Here is a 19,188-nt window from a genome sequence, read left to right as displayed (position 1 = left end):
CCAATAAAAAATATTTCCGTGAAAGAGCTTTGAAATGCAAGCGAGGGCGGAAAAGTATTTGCATATAAAAGTGTGAAGCCATTAGCATTTGCAGTTCTGTTATTTGGTCGCTGATTCAATTGCTGTACAGTGAAACGGTAACTAAAAATTAGTGATTAAATATCAATTTTTGAAAACGTAAGGTTAGGTTAATTTATTTGTATTGTTTTATATATGAGTACAGTAGAGGTAGTTGTCATATGCCTTAATATTAAATAAATGTCTTCTTTTTTTTTCTAAGTATTCCAAAATAAAACACTTATATTACAATTTTCGAAGGAAGAAGTATAATTACTCCAACTCAAGTTCCCTGAGTACATTTGTAACTTGAAACCAAAGTATCAACTTAAAGAATTAATTATATCAGTATCAAAAGCAATAAACCCTCAGTATCAAGGCAATGATTTGAAAGAGCCCCAGGTTCATACAAATTATTTACCGTGTAGTCAGTCGAATCATTAAGAATGATAAACGAATCGAACTATCAAACTTCCACAACATTAGAGAACAAAGAATTTCTCCTTTCCTTCATGACGTCACGAAAATATGTATTTTTTGTCAAACACACTCTAAATAAGAAAAGGGCTAAGTTCGGGCGTGACCAAATATTTCATACTCACTTAGTTTTATAAAAACATTTTACTTCCCGTCAGGGAAAATTATATTAAAAACATCCTTAAATCAGAACTGTGTGATATAAACTCAACCGAAAAGGATAAATTTTACATATTGAGTTGACGTCAACCGGAAAATCGGAATTCATTAAATTACGGTTAGGGGGGTTAGATCCAGGTCTAGACAGCTCTATTCTTATTCAATTCTAAACTTTTACTGTAGTTTTATAATTAGATTCTCTCCCAAATTTTCATAGCCTATGTCACAAATTGATCGGTATTTTCATAATTCATAGTTTTGGTCCGATTTGAATAATTTTTGGTAATAAGATGCTAAATAAAAGAAACGTGATTGGTGGAACGTTTTAGATATACATATCTATTGGTGCTTGATTTGTAACTATAAACTTTATAGTATAAAGTAAAAGAATCGGATGGGATTTAAAATTTTAAATTGTGTTTTATAAAAAGTAGGCGCGGTTGTGTCCCGATTTGGTTAATTATTGCTCTGTGACATAACGCTTTCAAAATAATGTTATGTTTGACCCTTTTTCACATCTTCGGTAGGGATGCTGAAAGCGTTTGTCTTTTGCAATTTTTTTTAATAAAGATTTAGGGGTTATCACATATGTACACGCCACGACCACTTTCCTAAATTTTGTAAACGGCAAATGTCTTTCCCTAATTCAATTCCTTATAACAAATAACAGTTTTGTATCTTAATTTGTAGCTTATTTATAGGACTTAAAAAGTTTTTGATTAATGCCGTTTTATGGGCGTGGCAATATACCGATTGCGCCCATCTGCAATACCAACCCTCTTTGGATGCATAAGTAGAAGTACATCAAGATATCTCAATTTTTACTCAAGTTATCGGTTACACAGATAGACGGATGGACGGACAGGCAGTCACTCGGATTTCAACTTGACTCATCATCATCCTGATCATTGATATACATGAGTATAATCTTTTCTATCTCTGAACAAAGCTATTATACTCGGTAGCAATATGTTGCTAGAGTATAAAAAGTAACTAGAACAAACTGTTGTAATTTTCCAATTTTTCGAAAACAGATCATGTAGTCAGAATATCCATTTAATTTACTGAACTACTAAGCTTTTTCGATCCACATATATTGGTTATTGTTATATTAATATCTCAATAATATATAATTTAGTTATAATAAAGCAATTCGAAATTCTTTGGACAAAATATCAGTTTTTGTTGAGGTTGTTGAGTAAAAACTAAATTAACTAAAAAAAATAATATATCTTTAAAGTCGCTTTTAAGAATTTGACGTTTTAAATGTATGTGTTATGTCTGTCCTCTCATATAGAGAGTATCTGGACTAACATATCATTATTTGTTCTTAAGAGTTCATTCTCAATGGAACTTTTTTATTTTGCAACACTTCGGCGTAACAGCTTTTTTAGGCTTATATTTCAACCTTTCCTATTTGGATAAAATAGCTGAGAGTACTTCGTTACTTTACAAACGACTAATTTTCTTAGCGTGTATCCTTTTGCCTCTCGTTTAAAGGAATTGCATTTTTATATAAGAACCACACCCATTGATCCCACTGTGGCTGCTACGTTGATGATTGTCTGCTTGGTTTTGTGACTTGTTTGCTGCCCAAAAACACCCGGGGCTTTTGCAAAAAAATTCTTCACTAATCGGCTGCAGCATCAAATGCACAACTGCATCAAAAACACTAAAAAAAAAAGAAAAACCAACAAAGTGTGCACTTAATAATAAGGACGCTGTTAAGTCAATTTGTTGCAGTGGTGGATAACACCTTTACAAGCCGACCAGGAGCGAACAGAGAGGGCATTGATGTTGATGGCTCGACTGTCAAAATTGCATGAATATTCAAAGTGTAGCTCACTGCAATGATGCTCACAATGCAATACTGTGGCCTTTGATAAGCAAATGAGAATGCAACGGAATGTATACGACTGAAAGGATTTTCAATTTATGCACAAAAGCAATGTTTTGGTGGGGATTTATTGTTGCAACTGAGCGCGTTGAATAACTAACTCAATGAATATTGAGATGAATGTGCTAAAGAAGAGTGTGTGTTGCTGCTGAAAGCCTTTAAAAATGATTGCAATGGATAAAAATGGTTTCCATTGCACTTTTAATTGCTTTCAATAACTTTATTCATATATTTTAAATTACTGTGAAATAAAAAAGGTATTCATTTAATCATTTTACTCCTCATCGCGTGGATTAGGGTAGTATTTGTGAAGGAAGTGTTTCCCAAAGAAGCGTGTATCACCATTGGCCACGCGTTCACGCAATTTGTTGCACTTTGGAGAGTCGACACGTAAATCTGCCGGGCAACCATTCCAAAACTGACGCCACATACAACTATGGAAAGCCAACGGCGAACGACTACAACCCTCCTCCTTCAATTCACCCGCCTTTTGTTTTTGTTCACGCTTCTCCTTCACCTCAGCCAAGCAGGTGTCCACATAGCCTTCAATCGCATCGAGCTTCCATTGTACCGTACCAATTTGTCCTCGCAAACCCTCCAAAATAGCCTCACGTTGCAGCTCGCCATGCTCATCGAGACTTTTAAAACTTTTCGCTACGCATTCGGTTATACAAATCATTTTTTCTTTAACTTGTTGCATCTTCTCACAATCGAAGGGATCTACTGCGTCATCAGCTGTGGCGAGAATAGGAAACAAAGTTACGAGTTTATATGCTATTTTGAGGTATAGTAATAGAAATTAAAAACAAACACTGAGTTTAACCAAAAATTCTCACCAGGTTCGCCTTTCAAATCGGCAATGCATTGTTTCTTTACGCTCTTAAAGAGTTCCAATTGATCACCGTTCACATTACCCCCCTTACAACACTGCATATCCTTTTTCCAATTACGCTTAGAACACTCGTTGGCATCTGTGGCCTCACGGCGTGTTCTATGTGAGACTTCGTCTTCTTCGTAATGAGACTGCAGCTCCTTGAAGAGATATTCATCTAAGGTGTCAACAAAAGCGATAACATTAGTTCCCAATGAAATAATTATACAAATATACATTCATCAACTCACTGAAAGCACTATCATCAAAGTCATAGGCATTCACACACAACAACACAAATAACAAAAGAAAGACCAGAAAACACTTCATATTTATGGTAGGCACTTCTCTTTTAACTCGCGGCGATCACAAATCGTTACTGTCAATATTTTCGCAATCCCAAAGCTTTTATATCAAATCCATACACACATACCCACATAAAAGTGAGTTTAAAGAATTGATCTGTAACAGAATTGAGAAAAAGAACATAGAGATGTAATCGCTGGAGATGAATGTTATACAAGCATTGGTTCGTTATTCGTTTGCAAAGGGGCATTACACTTATTACACTATCCTACAAACTCAGCGAGATGATAGTTTTGAGAAATGCTGCCGAGATGACAGGCCATCGCCGGATGAAAATCGGGATTAATTCCGTTTCAAGAGGCCCTACTGTGTTGAGAAGTTCAGATCAGTCCCCATAATAGATGTGGAGGCTACTATCTTATTATCTCTTATGTATTTTCTTTTCGCCGTTTAAGAAGATCTACGAAGCATCGAAATGCAAACGATAAATTAGTTTTTCTAAACAGTGTCGGCCTATTTTTTAATTTGGATTAAAGCATTCTGTAACTGTAACTTCATATATGTTAGTCGATCTGTCTAGCGGACGTGTAAATCAAATGATTCGTTAAGAAAATTATGGACTTGCCAGATTTAGAAATATATATGATTTAGAAAAGTATATGATGATATCACAACCTGTTTCCGCCGCATTCATGGAATAACTCTTAAAAACCATTTATGTATAACAGTGTAAAAATGTGCGGGCATCTCGTTGAGTTTATTGTATTTGTACAAGTTTTTTCTACGAATTGATAAATTGACAGCCTGTGGCTTTCTACTTTTCTCTCCGGACAGCGTAAAAAATTCACAAATGTTTGCGATGTCTTTTGAATAATGGGCACTGTTTAATAATTTGAAAACTATTTTTAGAGCTTGAAATTTATTAAAGAACTTAAAATTATAGGAACAATAACAAAATAATACCGTTGAAATCAAAGGTTTAAAACTTTATTAGAAAAATTTTGTTCCACAATTCTATATTTTCCCTTCGTTCTGAGTTACCGACTGGGTGACCAGTTCAACATAGTATATATGTATGTACAAATGAACTTGTTCGCGGTATTTTCCCTTGTTTATATTTAATAATCATTATAGGTATGTATACTATGTATGTATATTTATGTATGTACTCAATGTATATACATACATTCATAGTTATAGCTACTTTACTACTTTCATTAAATATAGTATATTGAAAGCGATAAAGTATAGATGATACTCGTAATAACTAGATTATGTTAGGTTATAAGAAACCTATAAGTTTATTGTAAGGAAAAAAGCAAGACGCACTACTTATATTAATGCCCCAATATTATATGAGACTGCTCGACTTCGTCTAAAAAGAATGCCACAAAACTTTCATACAAGCATATAAGAACATCCGCTTTCTCTTTCTTAATACCCTTTTTATTATTTCAAAATTCGGATATTTTGATTATCAAAAATTTGTTGTTTTTTTCGTACGAGATCTTTGAAATCATTATAAGAATAGGTTATAGAGTAAATCATTTGGTAACAACTTTGCTACTTGCCTTCTTAATTTTTACGTCGCTTATTGCAGACATTATGTTATTATTCTTGCAAATATGTACTACAATAACTTTTAAAATAATAGAACGAGGAAGAATAAAAATAGGCCACTATTAACATAGTCCAGTGAAACCGGACACCCATCTTTGACGTTTTTTTGTCCGACTATATGAGCTGTCCATATATATATGTATATACAAAAACTTGGGTTCAAAATGTGTTTTCTTCTTCTTCTTCTTTACTGGCGTAGACACCGCTTACGCGATTATAGCCGAGTCAACAATAGCCCACCAGTCGTTTCTTCTCTTCACTACGTGGTGCCAATTGGATATTCCAAGGGAAGCTACGTGGCGCCAATTGGATATTCCGTTCCTTGCAACGGAGTGGAAGTCTTCCTCTTCCTCTGCTTCCTCCGGCGGGTACCTGGTCGAATACTTTCAGAGCTGGAGTGTTTTCGTCCATCCGGACAACATGACCTAGCCAGCGTAGCCGCTGTCTTTTAATTCGCTGAACTATGTCAATGTCGGAACTGTAATATCGAAAGAAATTGTTCAGATCGGCTTACTATAGCATATAGCTGCCACACAAACCGATCGATCGGAATCAAGGGCTTGTATGGAAAACTTACGCATTTGACTGATATCTTCACGAAATTCGACATGGATTACTGCTTAAGATAATAACACAATCTTCGAAGAAATTGTTCAGATAGGTTAACTAAAACATATAGCTGCCATACAAACTGGACAAATAGTTTCTAAAAGAAATGCACCTGTGAAGGGTATATTAGCTTCGGTGCAGCCAAAGTTAACGTTTTTTCTTGTTATTTTACGTACTAGAAATCCCCACCCACGCCTTGCTGTAGCTAAGATGTAATTAAATTATATTATTTTACTTATCACGACGAATAAATACACGTTTGCAAGTACACAATCACAAACTTCAACGGTTACGATCAAAATACGATCACGAATCGATTGTAAAATCATATGTGAGCCATGATGGAGATCGGTTTCCTGCCTTACCATCCTGTACATAGTGGTTATAGTGTGTTGTTCAGCACCCATCGAACCTAATTGCAAAATCGACGGCCTCTGTTAAGACCTTTTGGATTAATAACCGTACAAATTTCTTGCCAATTAACTGTTGATTTTTTCCCAAAAATTTAGAAAAAAATTTCTTGAGGCCACCATTTTGTTAATTTTTGAAAACAAAAAAATATTTCGATCAGGACCGAGTTTATCTATTTATAAAACTAAAAATTTATTCCGATTGATTTTAGATGAATCTCAAAGGACTTATGATTGTCACCGCAAGTACCTTTTTTTGGAACTTTTAGTGCCTCTGACTACCCCTAACCACTTAATGAGAGTAGAAAAACAGAGTGATGATGTTTGTATACCACGACACTTTCCAACAACAGTTACATAAGCCAAGAGTCTCTCGCATATTCATCAAATACGAGAGTAATCTGATAATTGTTTTCCCTCACCGCCCACTATTACAAGACAAATTTTTTGTTGCGTAGTACTTTCAAAATACAATCTCTGATGAACTGATGAAAATTTTTCTAAGATTCGAAAAGTCTGATCTACCTCTACCACCTGTAAGTGGCCAAACGATCATAGGCCTCTATTGGACTGAATTATTGGTACGTTTCGGTTCTCTTCTTCCACTATGAACTGCACCGCCACACAACCCAATACAAACAGTTGGTCGCTACCATATTCTCCAGATTTGGTCTCATGGTACCTCTTTTCTCATGGTACCTTTTTTTGTTTCGTAATTTCAAGTCAAAGATTATCACCTTCACAGAAAGAAATTTAGAAGCATATTTTACCTTCACTAAGCTCTACTTTGAAAATCACCAGAAAAAATATTTTACGGATAGGTTAAAGGATTTGAAACATCATCATCAATTGTATCGAGCTAAGAAGATTATTTTGTTATGTTTTTAGATATTGAATAACGATTGTTTGAAAATTGAATATGATGATGAAACACAAATGACTGAAGAGGAGAAAACCTAACCGATGTTTTCATTTTACTCAAAAAGTATATTCATAAAAGTAGTAATTATTTATTTCTCAAAAATATTCACTTTAACGAGTTTGTACAAGTACAAACTTAAATAAACAACCAAAACTCATTCATTTCGAAATCAACTTTTACGTTACGCAACCAATAACATTGAATATTCATTTATATAAATCATACCATGGCATTTATTCGCTTAATTTTCCCAACCACCGAGCGTCAATATTAACTTTACTGTAAACTCAAAATCAACTTTTCATGCCAGCAATTCAAATTCGATTTAAACGAAAATCAAATCCAAAAAGTTAAGAAAAACTAACGCAACGTAAAATATTCACTCGGGTAAATGCATAAACATTAATTGTGGGCGGAAACTGGAGGCTAGTGCCACATCTACCCCATCCCGACTACCAACTTGGTGTTTGTGTCGAAAATTTTGCGCATTTCGAATTGCAACCGCCATAACCAATGAATAAATTTGGAAAGTGCGGGCATATTACTTATCAATTCTGTAAGATTTCCCATTAAGATGAGTACGGACGAGTCGAGTTAAGCTGGTGTCGCATGGCAACAAGGAGCAAGCAAGTTGCCAAGCAATACTAACGGTATAACGGTAACTTTCGCTTGCCACAACCCCTCACACGCCCGTTATCAAGCAGTTACTTTGACCAACTTTTTCGTATCAGTGTGCAAAGGAGAAAGTTTGTTGCGAAACTATTCCTGCAATTATATGAAATAATGCCGAAATCTGAAAATGAACGCACGGTGCATTCGACTACCTATAAATATGCGAATACATGATTCCACATACATATGTCGAGTACTGAGAGTGGATCTACCTTCAGCTGCCACCCGAAACGGATGTGAGCATGCAATTGTTTGCTGCGTGTCAGCTTCGGCAACAGATACGGCGTAGGTGCAAAACATGCGTTTGTGAAGCCAACACTGAGCAAGTGGCTCAGAGCGGTAGTGTGGGCTTAAAATACACATACAGATATGTACATATCTGTTGATTTTTGAGTTTGTTTGTATGGTAAATATTTAGTACTTCCGTAATTCGCGCTAGCAATTACACCTGAGGGGTTCAAGCAGACGATAAAGTAAGATGGTTTGTATACATTTAAGTTAACGATGTCCCTTCTCATTGCATCGTGTTTATATCACCAACCGAAATGAGTAATACTTACCTTTTATTTTTGTCGAAATTATAATTTATATTTATACTTTTTTATTCTCTTCTTTAACATCGAACAGGGCAAAGGTCATCAATTTTGTGCGATCGTGATTTCGAAAAAAAGGCTGGACCGCTCGCCGTTCATTCTTTTTGTTGATGTTAGTGTGAGGTATTGAAAAGCTGTGGGATCTGCAATTGCGGTGTATGGTGTAGTGATGTGGAATGTGTTAGTTCTGTGCGTCTGAATAATGTTGTGAGCTAGTGTGCCTCAAGACTTATTTAACCATACCGGACCCCATGGGCGAATAGTAAGCCTAGGAGTCCGTGAAGCTTTTGCAAGGTGGCGATCACGTTACTGAGGCCTGTCGTGCGAGGAGGTTGCGGCCTTCATTATTGGGGTCGTCGAAGAGCCGTTGTGTGGACGTCAGGCTGCACTTCGTGAACGGTTGGTGCAGTGGTTGCTCAGGGCGCTATACGGAAGCAGCCCCAGGGCGCGGCACAGTGAGAACCGAACATATGATTGGCGTTGATGCAACCTGCTAATCATCGTCTATTTTACGCTGTGTGGAAGAAATCCAACGCAGGATTACTCTTGCCAACAGGTGCTACTTCGGACTGAGTAGGCAATTGAAAAGTAAAGTCCTCTCTCGACGAACAAAAGCCAAACTCTATAAGTCGCTCATAATTCCCGTCCTGCTATATGGTGCAGAGGCTTGGACGATGACAACAACCGATGAGTCGACGTTGCGAGTTTTCGAGAGAAAAGTTCTGAGCTGTACGAGATATACGACGACATCGACATAGTTCAGCGAATTAAAAGACAGCGGCTACGCTGGCTAGGTCATGTTGTCCGGATGGATGAAAACACTCCAGCTCTGAAAGTATTCGACGCAGTACCCGCCGCGGGAAGCAGAGGAAGAGGAAGACCTCCACTCCGGTGGAAGGACCAAGTGGAGAAGGACCTGGCCTCGCTTGGAATATCCAATTGGCGCCACGTAGCGAAGAGAAGAAACGATTGGCGCGCTGTTGTTGACTCGGCTATAATCGCGTAAGCGGTGTCTATGCCAGTAAAGAAGAAGAAGGAAGAAGATTAATTGAATTATAAATTTCTCATTGAATTTGTTCCACGCTATGTTGCATAAATGGGTCTTCAGTTCGGTCGATCTCTTATATAATTTGTTGTATTGTTTTATTATTTTTTAATTTTGGCAGTTGTTTTAACAAGTTTTTGTCAAAGTTTCGTTATTATCGGCGGTTGAGAAAAAAGAAGTTTTACGAGCGGTCTACTTAGTTTTCCAGTTTGTGTACGGAGATCGACTATTCATAGTCCATAGCCATAGTAAAGCTTATCTATGCGGCCAAGCCGCCATTAGATAGAGGGAGACAATCATCGTTAATTAGCACACAATCTTCAAGTTTAGGCGATTTTCTGATGTTTTCCATCGATACATCTTGTGGAGGTCCTTTAAATAGTCATCTTTCCATCGGCGACTGAAATGGTTTAGGTGTGGCCAGAATTCGTGCTCCTTTGACAAGGTGCCCTGGGGTACGTACTTTTGTACAATACCAGAGGAAACTTGTTTAGTAAAATCCACAAACTGTTTTTCTGTGGCTGTTTCAGCCCTGATAAAATTTTTTTTCCATTGTCGCTCAAGAGTTTCGAACCGCGACGTCCGACACAGCGAGCAAATACCGCTAGGAAAGCCTTCTTTGTCAGATTTATACATAGCTCGAGCTGCACCGCTTTGTCGTAAAACCAACAAAGACAGCCTCATAGCCTCTCATTAATGTGGGAGAGCTTAACATGAACGCCTTTATCCGAAAAAATCCAGCAAAATCGTGAAAATCAGAGCAGAGTGGCAGAGTTTCGTTGGAAATGCTCCCATAATCTGCGTCCTCATTGATCTTGCACATACTTGTAGGAATGCACTTTTTTATTTGTGGCTTAAGTCGGAGAATATAGAACTATTGACGGATTATATATTTCATTAGGTGATGTTCAGCGTGAAACATTAGTTAGTGAATATAACTGAGAAGTAATTTGGTAAGTTGTGATGGTTCTGGTATAATCATAGGATGGCGTTCGTTATATGTCCAGTTTGGGTTGACAATCCGACAATTAGCACGAATCAGATCTTTCGTTTGCCGATGATATTGATATCATTGGCCTCAACACCCACGCCAATATCTCTGCTTCCTCCAAACTGGATAAGGAAGCGAAGCAGATGGGTCTGGTAGTGAACGAGGGCAAGGGAAATATCACCTGTCATCAAACAAATAGTCGTCGCACTCGCGACTACGCTCTCACGTGACTATTGACGGTCATAATTTCGAAGTTGTAGATAATTTCGTTTATCTTCGAAACCATCGCAGGATAACTCTTGCAACTCTTGGTGCTACTTTGGGCTGAGTAGGCAATTGAGAAGTAAAGTCCTCTCTCGACGAACAAAAACCATACGTAACTCATTATTCCTGTCCTACTACATGGTACAGAGGCATGGACGATTACAACATCTGATGAGTCAGCCTTAGGATTTTATGAGAGAAAGGTTCTACGAAAAATTTATGGTCCTTCGCGCGTTGGCCACAGCAAATACCGCATTCGATGGAACGAAGAGCTGTATGATATACGACGGCATTTACATAGTTCAGCGAATCAACATATGGACGAAAACACTCCAGCTCTGAAAGTATTCGACGCAATACCCGCGGAACCAGAAGAAGTGGAAGATCTCCACTCCGTTGGAGTTGAATAAACAAACATAAAAAACGCATACGCATACGCATATACAACACTCCGTTGGAAAGACCAGGTGGAGAAGCACCTGGCTCACTTGCCATTTCCAATTGGCGCCGCGTTGCGAAAAGAAGAAAGAACGAAATGAGAAAGATGATTTCTATGGTTGAGAGAAGAATTGCTGCTTATTTATAATTTTATCATGGTAAAATGAGAATAGCTCTCATGACTTTCCTACGCTCTTTTTAAAACTAAACACTGAATATGTTATATCTTAAATTGCAGCTATGTTCTACTGATTGCTTAGGTAATCATTTTACCAAACTCAAAAAAATAAAAAAAGTTATTGTTAATACTTAATATTATTTGAACTAACAGTTATAAAAATCAATCTAAATACATGTTTGCATATAAAAACTACACACATATATACCATATATGTTTGTAAATAAATACAACAGTGATAAAATTTAATTTATAATTTTTCGTTGCAACAAGGAGAATGTTTACACTCTACCAGTTCAAATTTTTTTCCATCACTATATAATTTAAAAATCAAACCAGCGCATATACTACGACGCTGAAGACGATGGTCCTGCCTCCGTTGCAGTTTTCGCTTGATGATATTTTGCCACTGCTTCCTGTGCTTTGCTCAGTTTAATTTGCCCTTCAACGGCACGAGAACGTAATTCATTTTCAACTGATTTGTTTACAGTTTTTGAAATAGCATTTTTAATTTTTTGTTGTTCATTGAATTTGGCTTTTTTTGGCTGTATGGGTGCATCTGAAAATAAAAATATATTGAAATTGTATCTAATTATAGACAAAAGTATTTATTGTTTTTGATGTAGCCTCCTATTAGTGATTTAGTTTTTCAACCTTTTATTCTAACAAACACTTCAGAGCAGTACTCACTGGACCTTCTTGTAAATGGCTTCGCCTTTGCCTGCTTTTGTTTCTTTTGCACGCTGGCTGGTAATTTAGCTTTTTTAAACTTTCCTTGCACCATTTTTATATTATTATTTCTCCCTTTTGTTTATATTTGAAAATTTATTGATAAGAGCACGTTGTTTAGAAAAACTAAAATTATAATACACCTTCTCTGCGTTGTCTAACGCTGTGTCAAAAACAGCTGGTGTTAGTTGCCAGTGCTGCCATTTTCGCTAATATCACGCGAATGGGTGAAACATAATTTTAGGTGCTGTAGGAAATATTCAAATTATTATTTATTTATTCAGATGTTTATCAATTGTGTATGCATATATTTGCATATACTTATAAACATTATAACTTTTTAAGTAAAAATAATTAGAAATATCTAATGTTGTTTAATTGTTCATACGACTTTCGGGAAACAACACAAGACCAATATTTAGCAAATGTGTAAGTATTAATAAATAAAAAAAAAAAACATTTTTTATTTTTACCTAAACATCATCATCATATTATCAGTATTCAAAGATAATATTTTAAGCGAATATGTTATTATATATATTTATTGGTTAAACATATGTATTTATGTATTTCATTCGTTGGTTGCATTTGTTTTTTATATGGTTTCTTAAATCTTTATACATTTTAATCAACACTACTAAACATACATTTATATTAATATAAAATATTAGATGACCACATGTCTCTTGAAGAAGCGTATAGTCGTAATTGTAATTGTGTGCGTGTTAGCCCTTTGTTCGCCCAAAATCTGTCCTTTGAGACTGAATTTTTCAATATAACATACTATTTAGTTGTAGTCATCTAAACATATAAACACGTACATACATACATCCAATAAGTTTAACAAATTAACTAGTTAGCTTTGCTACAATAATGCCCGTCACAATTAATCCTATTATCACAGCGATGGCTAAAAGTATTAGAATTTTGCGACGATAGCTACGACGATACTGTGAGGCCTTAGCTAATTCCTCACGTCCCAATTCGACGTCCGTAGCAGCGTTTTCAACGCTATTTTCGATATTTTCTGAAAAAGAAGTTGGAAATATATATATTAAATTAAAGCATAATAATATAATTTTTATATAAAAGCCATAAAGTTATACTTACCAACTTGTTCACCATGGGTTTGTACAATATCATAGACGCGCCTCATGATCGCATTTACGTCCAGCACGTCAGCTTCAATCTGACGCAGCTGACGTTCGCGATCCACCAGCATATCTTGTTCGAATTGTAATCCGGCTGTTATTTGTGCCTGCTGCTGTAGAAATTCCGCACGCTCTGCTTCTGCTTGCTCATCCTGTTGTTGTCCCAACTGTTCAATACTTTGACGCATAGCCGCAGTGATGCGCTTCTGTACGGATGAATATTTCTCCACAACATTGCGAAAATCATTGGTCAACTTCTCCAATTGCAGCTTCTGTTGTTTGTCACCACGTCTAACAACCGCTGTTAATCGTTGTATATCACGACTGATCGTATCGATGCGCGTATTTGCTTCGGCATGTATATTATGTACTTTGTTTCGTGTAGCCTGCTGTTCGCGTCGTGTACCAATTACTTTAAGTATCTTCTCCAATTGTCGTGAACTTGAATTCACAGCACTGATATTCTGTCCAATATCCTCACTTAGCGACATGAATTCAGTGGGACTGAAACCCGAAAAACTCACATCCGGCATAATAGCATTGGTACTACTCGACGTAGCACCATAATCACGATGTCCAGCGGGTGGATTGTTTAAGTTGCGTGACATCAGTGCGTTGCAAAAACGCTATGCGTTCAAAGACCGCGTTAGAATTCAATGTAAGTATTGTGTGCTAGAAAAAAATCAATGCAAGAACTTTAAGAATACTCAAACAAAAAGACGCGATAACTGAACTGCATTACAATGGTTGTACATACGTATATTTATAAATATGTATTGTAAAGCTATTAACATTACATAGCAAATTAGAACAAATAAAGCTATATGAAGTAACTACACAAACCACTGACAGAAACGCCCGAAGTTAAGTTAATGATTAATTCAATGATTAATACCACTGATTTCAAATTCTAAGCTGAATCATTTGGATACAGAGCAGAAGTTATACGACATACTAATATGCTCATTAATGAGGTTAATGATGAGCGTACATCGACTCTTTGTTTTCAGGCAGGCAGAGTTCGTTGTCAATACCATAGACTTTTATGGCTTCCTAGCAGTAAAAATACATATTTCCCTATCAGTCCCACTATCTCTCCCAGTCGATATACATTTAACAATTTAACTGTTTAAATGAAATAGTTTTGTAATTAATTATATGTTATTAATTATTTAGTTTGCTGTAAAGTAAATCTTTTATCAAATTCCATTAAACTTCCCTTATTGTTTGCGTTCACCAAAGTACATGATAAAAGCCAAATACTCAACTACAGCTTATTGCAAATAATTTCGCCTACCGAGTTTTACACTTACCAACAGCGCACTTATCGATTAAAGCACAATGTGAAATTATTTACAGACTAAACAAGTTGGTGTTTTTGTGCAAAAATTCGTTGGCTTAATAATGATTGTACGATAGCAATTAAAATAAACCTATTTCCACACAAAAATACTGACATTTGGTACTATAGCGTTGCCGTAGATTAATACAAGAAATAAACCTATTTCCACACAAAAATAATGACATTATAGCGTTGCCGTTGAATATAAGTTGCTCGTGCGGCACTGGCAATGACCGTATAAGACAGTATAGGCAGAGAACGTATATTTACACCAGAGAACGTCTATCATAGAGAAGGTTCACGGCGCGGAGAACGTAAAAATATTTTTGGCTAACTCGGTCGCGATGGTCCGATTTCACCACTGCCAACTCGGTCGCGATGGTCCGATTTCACCACATACAGCGATTGAGCGGTTTTTTGAGTCTATGAGCAATAACAAAAATAAATAAAAGAGAACCAATGCAGGGCACTATACATACAAGCGTATTTATATGCAGGTGATTTCTGGTAGGCGGAGAAGTTCCTGTATGCTACATACATATGTATGACTTTTTCTAAAGCTAACATATACTAATATGTATGTACATATGTTTTACGGGGGAAATTGCGCCAAAATGAAACATAATGAGATTATTCTGCTTTTTGATTGGAAAACTTTTTGTATACTATATACAAACTATATATTGCTCTAACAGACGTATGCTCGCTCTTTTGCTTATATTCTTATATGGATATATGCAAACATGTGTATTCGTATGAATTCTTTTTGTTCATATTAATGAATACATGTGCAATTGAATAAATTTGAATTTAATCACTTTTTCAAAGCAATATTCGTAGTTTATGTGAAAATAAAGCCTATTTTTTTAATTATATTTGTAAATGATATATTCATACTTATGTGTATACTTCATTACATATGTACATATTATTCAAAACTTATATTCACATGTATATTATCACTTATCAATAATAACATGTGCGCGCTGCTGATATGTACTTATGTGCATAAGTACATACATACATAAATATGTGCCTATGATATTGGCACACAAATAACGCATAAACAACATACATACTTATATGCGTTCACATGTAGATATGTCACCCGCAAAAACTACAAACATTGCTTTACAAAAACAACAAACGTTTGAAATAGCATCAGCAGCGTCACAAGTCAATATGGCAGCCGAATAGGCGAAGCCCAAATGTAGTATATTTTGCAACAAAAACGATTTCATTCATAAACGCAGACGCATATGCCACGAGCGACCTCGCTTTATTCATATAAACAGACGCCGTAACATCTCCCCGAGCATGCCTTTGCCTACAAGCGTCTTTTCGCGACGATGGCAAAAGCTGAAAATCATAAATTGAACAACTTTCTGATGATTCTTCACAGAAAGAAGTGAGAAAAGTGGCAACATAGGAGTTGTCGATTTATAATATTTGTCTAAAATATTATTCCGTGACTCGCAAAAATCTGCGTCGATATGTATGCAAGCTCATACATATGCATAAATATTTACGCTAGTTTGTTGGCGAAGCTGTTACAGCGGCAAGGGAAGCGGTCAATAGGCGGCCATTCGTTTATTTTTTTCGGCACAGCTTGGATTTTCTATCATCACACAAGTGCTGAACACATTGAGTGCGACAGACTGTTCTGTCAAATATTAGAATACACACGTTCTTAGGGACACAGTTATTGAGGCAGCTGCACAACTACATAACTGTGTCCATAAGAACGTGTGTATTTTAATATTTGACAGAACAGTCTGTCGCACTCAATGTGTTCAGCACTTGACTCTTTGACAAAACACCAGTTTCGGCCATTGGTTGATCTTGACAACGGAGATGCGAAAGATGCGTGCGACTATTTGGCTGCCATATTGACTTGTGACGCTGCTGATGCTATTTCAAACGATTGTTGTTTTTGTAAAGCAATGTTTGTAGTTTTTGCGGGTGACATATCTACATGTGAACGCATATAAGTATGTATGTTGTTTATGCGTTATTTGTGTGCCAATATCATAGGCACATATTTATGTATGTATGTACTTATGCACATAAGTACATATCAGCAGAGCGCACATGTTATTATTGATAAGTGATAATATACATGTGAATATAAGTTTTGAATAATATGTACATATGTAATGAAGTATACACATAAGTATGAATATATCATTTACAAATATAATTAAAAAAATAGGCTTTATTTTCACATAAACTACGAATATTGCTTTGAAAAAGTGATTAAATTCAAATTTATTCAATTGCACATGTATTCATTAATATGAACAAAAAGAATTCATACGAATACACATGTTTGCATATATCCATATAAGAATATAAGCAAAAGAGCGAGCATACGTCTGTTAGAGCAATATATAGTTTGTATATAGTATACAAAAAGTTTTCCAATCAAAAAGCAGAATAATCTCATTATGTTTCATTTTGGCGCAATTTCCCCCGTAAAACATATGTACATACATATTAGTATATGTTAGCTTTAGAAAAAGTCATACATATGTATGTAGCATACAGGAACTTCTCCGCCTACCAGAAATCACCTGCATATAAATACGCTTGTATGTATAGTGCCCTGCATTGGTTCTCTTTTATTTATTTTTGTTATTGCTCATAGACTCAAAAAACCGCTCAATCGCTGTATGTGGTGAAATCGGACCATCGCGACCGAGTTGGCAGTGGTGAAATCGGACCATCGCGACCGAGTTAGCCAAAAATATTTTTACGTTCTCCGCGCCGTGAACCTTCTCTATGATAGACGTTCTCTGTCTATATTAAACGTTCTCTGTTTATGAATATAATAGGGGTATTCTCTTGCTCTTGCAAAACCCGGTGCACGGTGCAAGCATTGCAGATTTACAACGGCACAACAACAAACACACGCAGAAAAATATTTGCAAGGGCTGTGAAATATGTCAGACCAAAACCCATGTATATTAGCGTGCAATGTCACACAAAAATAAAATTGCAACCCTGTTGTAGTTGCCATTTTACATAAAGACATATTACGTCGTTAAACTGTTGAGAAAGGTAAATTTTAATTAGATTTTATAATTTCTATTTAAATTATAAAGTTTTGTTACAGTTTTTTTGTTAAAAATGCATGCAGAAGGTGCGCCAATTCACAATAGCCATGCACAATAGTCATTTACAATAAATTGACTGAATCAGTCGCTCATATATCACTAGATTCTGCAATGGGTGCTCTCGTGCCCTTGTATATTTCGGTGTAGTATTTTTGCAATCTGCAATCTTGCAAGAGCAAGAGAATACCCCTAATATTTATATAAATATTATATAAATATAATGATTTATAAATATACGTTCTCTGGTATAGGTTTAATAACATATTAGGGGGATTCTCTTGCTCTTGCAAGCTTGTAGATTGCAAAAATCCTATACCGAAAAACACAAGGGCACGAGAGCACCCATTGCAAAATCTAGTGATATATGAACTGCTGATTCGGTCAATTTATTGTAAATGACCATTGTGCATTGGCGCACCTTCTGCATTCATTCTTAACAGAAAAAACTTTAACAAATCTTTATAATTTAAAAATAAATTATAAAATCTATTAAAAATTTACATTCCTCAACAATTCAACGTCAAAATATGTCTTTATGTAAAATGACAGCTAAACCAGGATTGCAATTATATTTTTGCGTGTCATTGCACGAAAATAAACATGGGTTTTGGTCTGACATATTTTACAGCCCTTGCAAATATTTTTCTGCGTGTGTTTGTTGTTGTCCCGTTGCATTAGGTGGAAAAATTTGCAATTCGTGCAGCGTGCAAAGGTTTTGCAAGAGCAAGAGAATACCCTTATTATAATATATACATACATACAATATAACGATTTATGGGCGTGGCAGTGGTCCGATTACACGCATCTGCAAACTCGTAATTTGTTTTTGTACAAAGAAACCTGCATACCAAGTTAATGAAAAATCAATTTTTACTCAAGTTACAGCTTATAGCCCTGACTGACGACAGCGCTAATATGCATTAGCGGGCTTAATTTACATTTATTTGCGCATTTGACCCATGTTAATGCAAGTTTGTAATGCACAAGAATTCCGTGCATATGGTTGAATTTACCAAATTTGAATAGGCAGCACTGCTCAAAAATTGCCGATTTTTGCTATTTTTTGACAGATGTCGCACTATTGCTATCCATTTTTCCAATATTTTTAACTTTTTTGCACACTTTTGCAGCATTATAGCCCTGGCAGACGAGCAAAATTAATGCGCCTTAAGCAACGCTAATGCGAATTGAAATTTTATGGTGACAGACGTCAGGCTTGTGCATTTAGACAGCTGATAGTGAAATTTTTTTCTTTATTAAAAAAAAAGTGAAATAAAAATGAATAAGATAAATTATTAAAAGAAATTTTAGTAATTTTGGAAAATCAATATAAATTTAACG

At 35.8% G+C, this 19,188-nt stretch overlaps 3 protein-coding genes across 3 annotated transcripts; all 3 read right to left on the bottom strand.

Annotated features, from left to right (window-relative positions):
- Positions 1-2,825: 2,825 nt before the first annotated feature.
- On the bottom strand, positions 2,826-3,872 carry LOC105224101 (uncharacterized). The gene is made up of 3 exons (XM_011202088.4): positions 3,713-3,872; positions 3,427-3,639; positions 2,826-3,325 (listed from the first exon to the last, which is right to left on the bottom strand). The coding sequence occupies exons 1-3, from the start codon at positions 3,789-3,791 to the stop codon at positions 2,865-2,867; spliced, it is 753 nt and encodes a 250-aa protein (XP_011200390.3). The 5' UTR covers positions 3,792-3,872; the 3' UTR covers positions 2,826-2,864.
- A 7,755-nt stretch (positions 3,873-11,627) lies between these two features.
- LOC105224102 (UPF0390 protein zgc136864) lies at positions 11,628-12,413 on the bottom strand. The gene is made up of 2 exons (XM_011202089.4): positions 12,200-12,413; positions 11,628-12,068 (listed from the first exon to the last, which is right to left on the bottom strand). The coding sequence occupies exons 1-2, from the start codon at positions 12,291-12,293 to the stop codon at positions 11,857-11,859; spliced, it is 306 nt and encodes a 101-aa protein (XP_011200391.2). The 5' UTR covers positions 12,294-12,413; the 3' UTR covers positions 11,628-11,856.
- Positions 12,414-12,762: 349 nt separating this feature from the next.
- Positions 12,763-14,936, bottom strand: LOC105224103 (syntaxin-12). The gene is made up of 3 exons (XM_011202090.3): positions 14,703-14,936; positions 13,349-14,061; positions 12,763-13,265 (listed from the first exon to the last, which is right to left on the bottom strand). The coding sequence occupies exons 2-3, from the start codon at positions 13,995-13,997 to the stop codon at positions 13,087-13,089; spliced, it is 828 nt and encodes a 275-aa protein (XP_011200392.1). The 5' UTR covers positions 13,998-14,061; positions 14,703-14,936; the 3' UTR covers positions 12,763-13,086.
- Positions 14,937-19,188: the final 4,252 nt, after the last annotated feature.

The sequence above is a fragment of the Bactrocera dorsalis genome, chromosome 5, assembly GCF_023373825.1.
Source record: "Bactrocera dorsalis isolate Fly_Bdor chromosome 5, ASM2337382v1, whole genome shotgun sequence".
Classification (NCBI taxonomy): Eukaryota; Metazoa; Arthropoda; class Insecta; order Diptera; family Tephritidae; genus Bactrocera; species Bactrocera dorsalis.
Note: the sequence above shows the minus strand (reverse complement) of the source record. Positions and strands in the feature narration are given on the sequence as shown.

What these genes read in the sequence shown, in the direction of transcription:
- LOC105224101 (XM_011202088.4), bottom strand. Translation starts at nt 3,791, where the DNA reads ATGAAGTGTTTTCTGGTCTTTCTTTTGTTATTTGTGTTGTTGTGTGTG. An exon ending in CTTTGATGATAGTGCTTTCA is followed by an intron (nt 3,640 to 3,712) that starts GTGAGTTGATGA and finishes TTGACACCTTAG; the next exon opens with ATGAATATCTCTTCAAGGAG. An exon ending in CGATTTGAAAGGCGAACCTG is followed by an intron (nt 3,326 to 3,426) that starts GTGAGAATTTTT and finishes TTCTCGCCACAG; the next exon opens with CTGATGACGCAGTAGATCCC.
- LOC105224102 (XM_011202089.4), bottom strand. Translation starts at nt 12,293, where the DNA reads ATGGTGCAAGGAAAGTTTAAAAAAGCTAAATTACCAGCCAGCGTGCAA. An exon ending in GCCATTTACAAGAAGGTCCA is followed by an intron (nt 12,069 to 12,199) that starts GTGAGTACTGCT and finishes TTTTATTTTCAG; the next exon opens with ATGCACCCATACAGCCAAAA.
- LOC105224103 (XM_011202090.3), bottom strand. Translation starts at nt 13,997, where the DNA reads ATGTCACGCAACTTAAACAATCCACCCGCTGGACATCGTGATTATGGT. An exon ending in AACCCATGGTGAACAAGTTG is followed by an intron (nt 13,266 to 13,348) that starts GTAAGTATAACT and finishes CTTCTTTTTCAG; the next exon opens with AAAATATCGAAAATAGCGTT.